Here is a 13810-nt window from a genome sequence, read left to right as displayed (position 1 = left end):
CTTGGGCAAGTGTCTTCTACTATAGCCTCGGGCCGACCAAAGCCTTGTGAGTGGATTTGGTAGACGGAAACTGAAAGAAGCCCGTCGTATATATATGTATATATATATGTGTGTGTGTTTGTGTGTCTGTGTTCGTCCCCCCCCAACATCGCTTGACAACCGATGGTAGTGTGTTTACGTCTCTGTAACTTAGCGGTTCGGCATAAGCGACCGATAGCATAAGTACCAGGCTTACAAAGAATAAGTCCTGGGGTCGATTTGCTCGACTAAAGGCGGTGCTCCAGCATGGCCGCAGTCAAATGACTGAAACAAGTAAAAGAGTTAAAGAGTAAAGAGATATCACCTAAGGATTGCTTCTTCAGCAAGAAATTTGAAGTAATAGAAATGTAGACAGTCTTAATTATAATGTAATTGTATAATTACTCAGCTAGACATATTGTTTATTCTTTGCTTTGTTCATACTACTACTTGAAAACACACACACACACACACACACACCGTCGTCATCATCATCATCGTTATCATCAGCATTGCATTTTAACATCCACTTTTCCTAGCTGGCATGGATCTGGCCATAATTTTAGTGAAGCAGATTCTTCTACAGTTTGGGCATTTCCCCATGTCTAACAAACCAGGAGCAGCCCAAGTATTTCTTAACAGAAGATTGCAAACAAATGAAACCATTTGTGTGAATGGTGAGTCTTTGTTTACAATCCACATGGACACAACATGGAGAATACATACTCAGTCTCTCTCTCTCTCTCTCTCTCTCTCTCTCTCTCACACACACACACACATACACATGACTGGCTTCTCCCCATTCTTGTCTACCAAATTTCATTCACAAGGCATTGGTTAACTTGCAGCTGTAGTAGAAGACACTAGCCAACACCATCTGCACAATAGGTACAAACCCTAAACCACACACACATGCACAAACGTGTTTGTTAATAGTTATGTATTTTTTTTTTTTTGTTGTTGTTTCATTTCTAGGACTGTAATTATATCATATATCTGTGTAAATAGGTAACAAGTTTTCCATTAAGATATGTTATATTGAAGAGAAAACATGACTAACGATTGTATTTATAGTATGTTTGTGTTTGCATATGTATGTATGTTTATTACATCAAAAGTTAAGTCTACTCTGAGTTTTGCCTTCGGCTGGGCTGTCAGTTTTTGATGTTATAAACATACATTTCTCTCCACGCTGCCCAACATATTGAGTTCAGTAGCAGATAATGTTTATACTATGTAAAATAAAAAAAAAGTCTATTTTTTTAATATAATTTACAACTCGTACATTATGACGTGTGTGTGTATGTATGTATACATTGTGTACATACATATGTAGGTATGTGTATGTATGTGTACATTGTGGCCAAATGATTAGCAACTAAATCACCACACCTATCCAGTTTATATGGGGAGGAGTACTTCACAGGATTAAAAACAAAATCTGGAGAGGAGATCCGCACCACCAGTTCAGCTGCCTATCGAAATACACACTGTTGTGCATCTACAACTCCTTTAGGCTATGGATTTAGGTTAAATGAATAATGTGTGTGTGTGTAGAGAGAGAGAGAGAAGACTGTGCTGGTTTGGTTATGTGGTCGGTGTGGATATGGACAGCTGCATAAAGAAATGCTAAGCTCTGGCTGTGGAAGGGGTATACCCAGGGAGACTTGGGACGAAGTGGTGAGAAAAAGGGTCTTTGGTCACTAGGCCTCACTGAGGAAATGGCAAGGCACAGGGAGATGTTATGTGCTGTACTTGAAAAGATGTGTCAATCCTCAGGAAAATCGCTGTCATCCATACCTACAGGCTCATCCTTTGCAGATGCCGGTACCACATGAAATACATTTGTGCCAGTGTTGCATAGATGCACCCATGCCAGTAACACGTGAAAGACCTCCAGCTCATTCTGTAGAGTGATTGGTGTTAGAAAAGGCATCCAGCTGTAGAAACCATATCACAACAGACAATTGGAGACTTGACAGCTCTCAGAGTGGCCAGCATGAAAAACTGATGTTAAACAATGATGATGAAATATACATACATACATACATGCCTATCTATCATATCTTTTACTTGTTTCAGTCATTAGACTACGGCCATGCTTGGGCACTGCTTTGAAGAGTTTTAGTTGAACAAATTGGCCCCGGTCTTATTTTTATGTCTGGTACTTATTCTGTCCAATCTCTTTTGCCAAACTGCTAAGTTACAGGACCATAAACAAACCAACACCAGTTTACAAGTGATGGAAGGACAAATACAAGCACAAAGGTGCATGCATACACACACACATAAAAGACTTCCACACACACCCCGTCTATCAAATTTATTCACAAGGCATTGGTTGGCCCAGGGCTATAGTAAAAGACACGTGCGTGTGTGTATGTGTGTTTGGATCTACTAACAAGCAAAGAGTACTTGGTATTATAGAATTGCAGAATTAATTTATTTGTTTGAAACTCATATTTTATTCGTACCTTGGCTTTCTTACTTATGTGCATTTATTCAAGCAACAAAGATATGTATAGTATTAGAACAATTTTAGAAATGTTTTCTGTGCGTGTGTAAGGCAAGGAGTACAAATTCTTTATATTTTTCTTGTTTAGCCTCAGGTCTATGATCAATGACTTCCCAATTGTGTCAGTTCCATCATCTCACCCACAGCACAAACATAGTGCTTCCAAGGGTACATTATCCAATGTGTCCTTCTTTTTGGATGTTATCATTTAATCTAAGGTAGCAGAATGTGATTTGAGGAGATTTAGCTACACTTTTCTAAAAATTCTAGTCACTGCATTGAGGTTCTTTTAATGCTGTGTGTGTTTGTGTGTAGGTAGGTTGTATGTGTGCAGAGTTCTGTACATATCTGTATTTTGATGCTGGCTATGATATCTGCTTGGTTTCTAAAATTAATTTCTCTCAAGTCGCTGACTCCACAAACACTCACCCTCGTCCCCACTCCATCCCATCCCCACAATACTATTAATTACTCTTACTTTATAATTCTTTCTGAGTGTTGACTATGAAGTAAGTTGTCCTACATTAACATACCTTTAGCAAGTGTTCCATGAACCACCAAGGAATGCCATGTTAACACAACATTGTGCTCACTCGCTCGCTCTCTCTCTCTCTCTCTTTAGCATCAGATAAATCATGTGACTTGCACAACATATGTTAGTCAAGACCTTACACTATTATCCTTCAAATAGGACAAAAAGTTAGCATACTACTCCTCCCTCCCCCACAAACACACACACACACACACATTTTTCTTAACCATTCTTTTTGCTGTCTTTGAAATTGTCAGTCAATGAATTTACCAATGGGTGCCACCAGCTGCTCTTCAGCATTTTTCTTTCTTCAATTATTCCCCAAACAGTATTCACATCTGTATGTTTATTTTCTTTGTATACTTTTATTTTTCATTGCTGTTTTAACTGTAATTCTATTCTTAAGCCTAACCTTTGTGCTTAGTTTTCTTTCTTTCTTTTTTCTCCTTTCATTTATTTTGTGAAATTCTTCAAAATTTCACTTGTGTTTAAGAATTAAAATATTTTGCGATGAAATGGCAAATTCTTAGGCAGCATCGGCGGCTAGAACAGGAGCAGCAACATCAAAGAATATTGCTAAATTGATCATAATTCAGTCAGTTACATAATCCTTCCTTTCATAACTTCTATCTTTCACTCATGTGTCTTCAGCTCTTATGTCATTTTTTTAGCTTTCTTATATCATGTGTGACAGTTAGTCAGAATCATGTACTGGGGCACTTTTTTGTGGTATACATTCAGATATCCGGAAAGAATAGAAGATAGTGTTGCACTGAGTTAGTAGTTGTAGTATTTTGATGATCAAAGCAGATAGTCCCATAGGTGTAGGTATGGTTGTGAGGTAAGAAGTTCGCTTCACATCCACATGATTCTGGGGTCAATCCCACTGCATGGCACCTTAGACAAGTGCTGTAACCTTGTGAGTGGATTTGGTTGATGAAACCTGAAAGAAACCTTTTGCGTGTGTGTATATATATATATATATATATATATATATATATGTGTGTGTGTGTGTATCTTTTACTATCTCCTTGTCTTGACATCGCATGGTAGTTGTAAACGAGTGTCACTGTCAAGCAAGTAGTGTCTTTCATTTCCAGTCTTCCATGGAAACATGTCTGGTCATGGGGAAATATTACTTTGCATGAAAGAAGTGAGGGTCAGTGGCAGGAAGAGCATCCAACTGTAGAAAACTCACTTCAACATATTCTGTTCATCTCATGCAAGCATGGAAAAACCATGATGATGATGAATTACAAGTTGTACCTTTGTGAATGTTGAGGTAATGCTGAGCTAGCTCTTGTTCAGGAGTGAAATATTTTCCGACTCTCAAAATGAAAATTAACCTCTGAATTGAATGTTACTAATATGAGAAGAGAGAAAACATTGCTGATCATAAGGCCAAGCATTTGTTGGGCAAGTAGATATTTCAGTTATATATTATTAATGAGTAGTGAACATGTTCTGTTGTGTACACATTTACTTGGTATGTGTAGTATTTAACTTGATGCTGGTGAATGATAACAAGAGTTGTGTTTCTCCTTGGAAGACATTTTTTAAATTTCTGTTTTGTGGACGTTATATTTTACATACTTGGTAGATGGTGTTCAAGGTTAGTGTGAATGAAACCTACGCACTGAAGGTTTTGGTAGGTGGAGATTCCATCATCTGGTTTGGAATTGGAATGTTTGCGTGTGTGGTTAGAGGGGGAAACAAGCAACTCATCAGTGTAAAGGAAGAAAAGTGTTTGATCTATTTTACTATAGTCACATATGAAAATAATCTCTCTCTCTCTCTCTCTCTCTCTCTCCCCCCTCTCACACACACACACAATATCTTCCTTGTAGCAGAGTAAATGCAGTAACAAGAGCTCAGTTTTTTGTTTAAGTCAGATCCCAGAACCAGTTATGCGACTGAAACTAACTTGGTCATTGTGACTTTACATACTGTATAATGAATACAATTTTTATACACATTAAAAAAAGAAAGTGGCGATGTAGTTATTGGACCAAAGTAATTGAGATATGTTTTAATAAATATTTCTTACATTTGTAGAAGACTGCAAACTTAATCATTTAGCATCAATCCAAAGACATGACTGCATAAGAATTAAAGTCAAGCAGTATTTGAACTCCCAGTATAAAGGGACAAAACTAAATACTACAAGGCAGTCTAGTGTTGTACTGTCCCTGACACTCAGCCACCATTAGAGAACTGCTCTTAAATATAACTGCAAATATATTGTGACTAATTAAATAATTGTTAAATATAATATTGTAATTCTGAAAAGCATTGAACAATTTATATTGTGTTTTAGGTGTGAAAGAATGCACTTTGCATCGCAGATGTTTCTTTTTGGTCTCCTTTTAATATACGGATAAAATATCCACTTATACCCTTATAGCAACTTCCATTTTACACACACACACACGCACAAATATATACATACTTTTTCTCTCTCCCCGCATCATCTTTCTTTCTCATGCTTTTCAATTTATTCTCAATTATTTTTTCATGATTTTCTCCTGCTCTCCAATATTCCTCCTTCTATCTCACATCCCTCCTTACCTCTGTTTGTTCAATTCACTCATATCTCTCCGTTCCTACATCTCCAATTCTATTAAATCTCTGCTATTTTCTTCCTTTTATACCACAATAGATTTTAAACTGTTCAATATCTTTTCTCAATTTTCTTATTTTCATTCACAATTTATCTTTATATTGTCTAACTTGGTTTTTCTATCTTTCATTTTTATCAATCTTATTCCAATATTTTTTATATTTTTTTCTTCTAGTTCAATCTTTCCTAGCTCTCTGCTTCTTTTTTCTTTCTCCCTCTCCCTCCATTTCGTTTTTGTTTTTTTTTTCCTCCTTAGCTCTGCCTTCAATTACAATTTTCCTCCATATTTCATCCAATAAAAGTAAAGATGATGATGATGATATTAATAAGAATTTAGATATTTTCTTTCTTCTTTCATTCATTATTTTTAACATATTCCCTCCTTTTTCCCCATTGCTACATTCTGAAGCAGATAGATCACTAGTATTACAAGAATGGCGGCCATTTTGTACTGGCTTGATAGATAATAATCTGTTTGATTAATTGCTAGGCTTTTTTTGACCAGACTGACATGTCCAAAACTCTTTCCTCTATGTAATATTGAAGTAACTTCAAACAGCTGTCTTTGGGTTTGATAGGAGAAGAATTTAAGAAGAAAATAAATGAATAAAAAATATAAGCAAAAAGAAAACCTTACTAAATATTTAATTTTGTAATGATTTGGTCAGCATTGTGTAATCTTGTTCACTATAAGATTGCTTTGATAGTGTTTTTCACAATAGTTAACAAAAACAAAAACATTGTAATATTTATGTCATTGAAATTTTTATTTACTACTATTACTACCACTACTGCTACTTCTACTATCATCATTATCATTATTATTAGGTACACATTCAAATTCCACCAAGGTCAACTTCGCCTCTCATCTTTTCAGTAGTAGTTCAACACTGGGGCCAATGTAATCAACTAGCCCCTCCCTTAAAATTTCAGGCCTTGTGTCTGTAGTAGAAAGGATTATTATTGAGTAAGAAAGAAGCACATGACATCAAAGTGACACTGGGATACAAATATACAATGCTCAATAAATCCTTCACTAGACCAGGCACATGCATCACAATCATATGTACACAACATGGTGACCTTGCAACATATAAGCAACATGGTGACACAGCACTTGACTTTGCAGGTGGGGCCCAGTTAGAATTTTCCTAAGGTTGAATAGCCCATCCCACTCAAAAGGTCTTTGTATAAGAGTTGTTTAAGAATGATGAACGAAACATTCATGTTTCCAAACATGAATTATTCAAACACTAAAGAATTCCTCTCAACACATGGCTTTGATGCTCCCCCACTTATCTTGCTAGTGATCAGAGATATACATATCATCAGCCACCAAGGGACATGCTCAACTGGTTACGGTCAAACAACTGACAAGCAAATCTGTGGTATTGAGCAGAATATTTGTTGTAGCCTATCTTTTACACCAAGACAAATCATATACATGTTAACATTTCTAATCAGTTCAGATCAGAAGCTATGAGAGCCACTGCTTGGTACTGCATCAGGATGTTTATTATTTATTTATTCATTTAAGGCAAGAAGCTGGCAGAATTGTTTGAGCATTAGTAAAAAAAAAAAATTCTTTGTAGTATGTCTTCTGAATTATGTTCTGAGTTCATATTCCACCAAGGTTAACTCTGCCTTTCATCCTTTTACAGGACCGATAAAATAAACACCAGTCAAGTACTGGGGTCAATGTAATCAATTAAATCCCCTTTTCTATTAAAATTACTGGCATTGTGCCAAAATTTGAAACAATGATTATATATGTTTATTTAATTTTTGTTTTTTATTTACATATATTGGCATGCTTACATGTATCTGATAGTTTATTTCTTAGAGCAGTTGCTTTTACTGTGAAGTTGGAGCAGAACTTCATTTACCAGATAGGCAAACTTGGAACAGTTAAATTACCGTATTTTAACATGTATAAGGAACCTCTTAAGTTTTGGGGCTTAAAATTTGGAAAAAAGGTTTTGTAAGGGATTATAATACTATCCATGTTTAAGAAACTCCCATATATTTTTAACCTAATTTTCGACAAATATGGGTTCTTTATACATGTTAAAATATGGTATGTGCTTTGTCAGGATCACAACATTATCACTGTTGTAAAGCTAGTACTAATGTCCATCTAGTCAGTTGTCCAGGAAGTTAACCTTATTGAGTACATAAAGCAGTTATTATCTTTTTTCTTTTTCGTTTTTTTTTTGAGAACCGAAATAGTGGAGAGAATTTATGAGCTGAATGTATTATTGGAGAGTCTAGTTTAATGTCTGAGATATGTTAATTAGTGGTGTCTACTTTTTATCCTTCTGTTATCTTTCCAATAAAGGCTAGTTAGGACATAAATTCTCTTACTAAAGAACACCACTAACCATTTTAATGTAATAAAATTGATTGCTTGAATTAGTACTGGATCACAGATTGAAAATGGGATGAAGGTGGGATTTAAATGATTTAATTAATCCCATTGCATGATTGTTACTTAGTGCATGACCGACCACACCAGGGTCATGTCAGTAAGGGATTCTCTGTTTAATAGAAATAGCAACCAAAAATCTCCTTCGAATTGCATCCTGCCATCTTTACTAAAGAGAGGGCACTTTAGATAATATAGATGTGTGTACCTATAAAAATGATTATGGATGGAATACCTTTGATCAAAGATCCATTTCATCAGGACTGACCTTAAAATAAACAACAACCCTGGAATGGTTGAAGAAAAAAAAAGTTCATTACAGGAAAATTTCATTGCTTCTGCAACCAACACAAGAGGGTTTTAATGCGTTAATCTTAAATGGAATGTTGTTGATCCCTAGGTCAATCCTGATGGAGCAAACATATGATCATAAGCATTCCAACCATGACTCTTCTGTCTAGAAGTCAAAATCTGCAGGATTTGTGTTTGTGGAATATATATATATATATGAATACTGCAGTATATATGCCATTTGGTGATAGATACATGTGTAGTAAATGTGTACATACATTGTTTGTGTGTAACAAAACTATAACAAATGCTATGTATGCATTTTTACATACATATATATATGTACTTGTCCCAAATGTTATGCTGTAGGATCAGACCTAGAGCTATCATGATGCAACTCATATAGAGAGAAATTATTTAGTGTATGTTTCATGGGAAGAAAGGAGTAAATGGTAAAATAATCTGCAGGAGTAAATGATAGAGAAAGGATTGAGAATCATGGCTGTAGAGGATTCCTCATTGGCTAGAAACATATTTGTTGTTTGGTTTCAGGTCTGTTCTGATTTGATAAATTTTTGATGGAAGCCTTCATGACCATCTCTCTTTATGTATATTAGGGATTATGGAACTAGGTTGTCTTATTCTGTATTACTCTTTCTTTAACAGTCTACCAATTTCTCTCCCTCTCTCTTCCTCTCCTTTTGTACTCTATTTGTTTATTTCTATCATATTCTGTCAGTCTCCTTTGTGTGTGTGTGTGTATTTATATATGTTTGTGTAAATATATGTACATATAAAGTTTGTGTATGTATATAAATATAGCTGTGTTTACGTATATAGTTATGAATGTGTATGTGTGTAAAAAAGAACAAAAGACAATTTACTCTCTCGGTAGGTACATTTGAAAAGCAGTTGAATATGGACGCTATTGAGAGATACTGAGAGAGATATATAGTTTGAGTGTCATGTCAGAAAGAGTGATAGATAGAAGACCAAAAAAGACAATGATCAATCAGTGCAGACAAGCATGCGTGTGCACACAACACACACACACACTTGCAAATAAACACACAAATACATGTGCTCCATATGGTTTCTAAGGTGTAAAAATAACACAGACAGACAGGAAAATTATTTTAATAATAATATAGATATGTAAAAACAGTTCTATTTTACTATGTGAACCAGTGTATATATTCTTATACATTTGCTTATGTACATTCTCGCTGAACTACTTTGGCAAATATGCATTGTTGATGTGGTTGTAATAAGGTAGAACATGTCCAAATTTTTTGTTGTGCTTGCTGAAATAATTGAAGTTATAATTAAATTTGAATTAAATACTGATTTCTATCATAACTAAAATAGTCTGCTATTGTTTTTCTCCTCATTGGGTAATTATTTCGAGTTAGCTTTTAAATTTGCATTAAATATATCTATGATGGTTTAACTGAATCATGCCTTCTGTACAGCTATAGACTTATGGCTGATAGTTTTGTTTAGGACATTGTTTCATTTATGATGATCTTAATTTTTAAAAATCGATACATTTCTTCTTTGATTTGCTACATTTTTTTTCATTTTTGTCTGTCTTTAGGGATTCTTCCGGCGCTGTATAACACAAGGGATGTCCCACAAATGTGCTAATGAAGAGAAATGTGAGATCACTCCATTCACAAGAAATAGCTGTCAGTATTGTCGCCTTAAGAAATGTTTTGCAGTTGGAATGTCAAGAGAAGGTATGTTTACAATAAACCATTGCCTAAAATTTTCTTTCTTTCAGCGCATATGTCTGCGTGCAGCAGTAGAGAGAGAGAGAGAGAGAGTTATTATAAATGCAATCCATCAAGAAGTAAAGTGAAGTTGTGAAGACTTGAACTAACAAAATTATTTTAACAGGAGTTTTGAGGAGGATAAAGATATGCTTAGAATAAAGCCAGTTTTTCAAATGGATCACATTATTAATAAATCTTATTGTAGCTCATGGCAATCTGAATGTTTAAAATAATATGTGACACACACCTTGATTTCATGTAGACATCTGATTGTCTTGAGGTTGTAAATTTGCATAGAGTGTCATTATCTTTTAGTAGATTATTTCTATCCTAACATCACTTGTTAAGTTTGAAACTTTCTGCTTTCCGGATTGAAAAGTTCTGCACATATCTCTAGTCTATTGATTTCAGTCTAACTTCATCATTCAATTGAAGTTGTTTGCTATAACCATTATTATGTTTGATATAATACATACTGTCCTGACATTTAAGACTTATAGGATATCATTGCCATTTTAAGATAGAAAGTTTGTTAAGGAAATTTGGCTGTAGAAGCTTGTATGTTAGCTTAGTTTCATACACTTTAGTGTTTACATAGTGATGTGTTTTATCAATTATTTTCTATTTGATTGTCTCTACAGATTCATATTGTCTGCCATGAAGCTCTGTTGTTTCTGTGAATTAACTGGGTTATCTTAAAATTGTCTGCCTACAAAACCTAAAGATAGCTACCTTACACTTAAATATAGATTGATAAAAGGAAAATTTTAATATTTCCAGTAAATTAACTTTGTGAATAGTTGTTAATGTAACTTACTAGAAATTTATTTTGCAATCATTTTGTTACTTAAAAACATCTTGGTAATATTTTAGCTTCTGTTACGAAAACTTAGAGATTCCCCAAAATTTAATTAGTTTAAACTGAATTGTGTATTTTAAAAGTTTTAGTGAGTTGTTTCAATTGTTTTTCAAGCATTTAAAGCATCAAAGGACTAGATGCTTATAGTCTCTGAAATATGAGTAAGATGTTTTAGGATATTAAGTCTTTGTTATAAATGCACAGACCATTTCAGATTTCATGCTTGGAACAGTTTTGTAGTTTTGATGCTAGGGAACACAAATACCAATTACAGTCTTTAATATGGGTAAATATAGGCTGAAATCTTAGGCCTGCAATCTTGCAATTGTTCCTGAATAGGAAGCATTCTTCTTGTGTATTTATTAATGATGTTTATATCATTCTTGATTTTCTTACCTAGAACTTTACAGTTTATGAATGTAGTTTATAACTGGGGTTTCACAACAACATGTTAGAAAATGTTTTAATTCTTTTAACCTGTTGATTTGCCAAACACTCATCTCAGGTATTTAAAATCTGATTGATAAACATCTATAAACTTAGCATAAGCTTAGAGATTTAATGGCAATATTATAATATTTGCCATTTCAATAGAATCGCCATAATCCTAATAGTAATTTTAAATAGTTTCAAATCCAAAAGATTTCTCATATTTTTATGGTTCCAATCACGTTTATGGTAATGTTAAATAAGTTATGTAGTTATCATTCATTACTTTGAGTGAACATTAACCTTCATATCTTCTCAGACATCATATTTAGGTTACTTTGCATCAGTAAAATCATTGCCCTAAAATATATCTGGTATAATGCAATATTAAAAATGTCATTGTAACATGTGGGTCAATACCTAATTTCAGTTGTTTAGCCCAAAATCAACCCTGGTTAAGCATTTATTTCTTCATTTATTTATTAAAGTGGGTTGAGTACTGTTTGAAAAATTAGGTTGCTATTTCAAGTGAGTCAAGTAAAGAATTACTCATTGGTTTACATCTATGTATGCCTTTAATTTAATTCTGTCATTAAATTTTCTTTCCTCATGGCAATTTGCAAACTGTAACCACTTTATTTGCATATTGTACTTAACAATTGTGTTTGGTTGTACATCAACCAACTGGAATGTTTTAAATACAAGCCATTCTGATACTCAACTGTTCAATAGCTTCTTAATGAAAGCCGAAACCTTTTATATGAAATAACAGTAGAATTCATGAATAAATGTTTCTAAATTAGTAAATGTGTGTGTGTTTTTATGCATCAAAATGTAAAAGGTATTGACTTCATTGTTCATGAATTAATAGCTACTTCTATTGAGTTGTTCCTTTCTTGTTCATATTAATACTAGATTCTGTTTTCTGACTTTAAAAGCCTCTGTAAATTCGTTTACTTCATTGTTCATTGCTACACAGTTGAAACTGAGACAGGTTTTAAGAGGAACATCTCGGACCTGTTTTGTAAGGAGTCAAAGACTGTTTCTTGACACTTGATAAATATTGATACATGAAATAAACTACCGTCCCACCATCCAAACATGAGTGGTGTGGTTTGGAAACTCTACCATGAACTCTTATGTTTTTATAACGCAGATGCATAGTCCTTCAGTATGTACCAACTGTTAAGTAAACCTTACAGGTATGTACATAGAGGAGTGGAGCAGGACACTCATTAGAAACATTTCAAACTTGCCTTTATCACAAATAATTACTTTGATTCTCCTCCTCCAACCGTTTTTTTTTCTTTCTTTATAAAATTCAAAAGATAGAAATAATTGAATATATTAATGGTGCTTTCACCTTTGGTAAGATTTGCATTCAGAACCAGGAGTGGTTTAGGTACACCTCATTATATGTCTTGTTCAACTATCACTTAAAAGATTACTTGTTTGTTTACATCATACATAAATATAACATACATATACACCTGCAATAGAATAGGTGTAATTTATATTAACATAATGATGAATGCAATATATATATTTCTAATTAATGTACAAACTTTGAGATGATTTGTCCCAAGTTATAGTGTAATGCTTATAGTGATGTGAACAGAATACTGTGGATTTCCAAGATTAGGCAGAATAACCCATAAATTGTGAAACCCTTTCACAAAGTTGTAATGTTGCATTTGACTCAGGTTTATTTTTAAAGAAATAAAGTTTGGTGATGAGTGAAAGAACAGTAAATTTGAAAGTAGCTGTTCTGATAGCTCAGTGTGATACAGGAGGAAAGGTACATCAAAAATATCTCAAGTACTTTGTTTTGATTGAGTTTAGGTTGGAATATGCAAGTTGAAAGCAGTAGAAATGGAAAAAGAGTTGCTGGAGCTAAGAGGTTGTTAAAAAAAAAAACAATCTTCCTACCAGACTGGCTAACTTTATCATGTCTAATTAGCTTAAAACCCTTTAGCATTCAAATTATTGTCAAATGTAATGCTTATTTATCCACATTGCTTTGAATTAATCATGAATTATCCCATGGTTTTGAAATTCCAATGACATGATTGTTTATTTTTAGAATGACAGTGAAGGGCAGGTGTGAGAGGCTGAACCTGACCAGTTTGAACAAAAAACAGAATATTTGGGTTGGATATAGCCAGTTTGAATGCTAAAGGGTTAAGAAACTGTCTAGAGACCTATTGTTTAACCTTTTAGGTATGCTAATTAATACTTCAGCATATTCACTTCGTCACAAAAATTTATCTTAAAAATTAAATTTGTATATTTTTTAAAAAAAACTGTTTAACAATCAGCATTCTTTTGCTTTGACATTTCACTTAT

General features: G+C 33.8%; 1 protein-coding gene across 3 annotated transcripts in view; it reads left to right on the top strand.

The window, feature by feature from the left end:
- The window catches only part of LOC106878243 (nuclear hormone receptor family member nhr-48), a 329560-nt gene that overhangs the window by 267575 nt on the left and 48175 nt on the right, over window positions 1-13810 (top strand). For all 3 annotated transcript variants that reach the window (XM_052966399.1, XM_014927414.2, XM_014927413.2), the window contains one exon: window positions 9999-10140. In XM_052966399.1, the coding sequence (XP_052822359.1) occupies window positions 9999-10140 (142 nt within the window). The remainder of the gene's footprint in view (window positions 1-9998; window positions 10141-13810) is intronic.

This window comes from Octopus bimaculoides, chromosome 3, assembly GCF_001194135.2.
Source record: "Octopus bimaculoides isolate UCB-OBI-ISO-001 chromosome 3, ASM119413v2, whole genome shotgun sequence".
Taxonomy (NCBI): Eukaryota; Metazoa; Mollusca; class Cephalopoda; order Octopoda; family Octopodidae; genus Octopus; species Octopus bimaculoides.
This window is presented reverse-complemented; position numbering and strand designations above follow the sequence as displayed.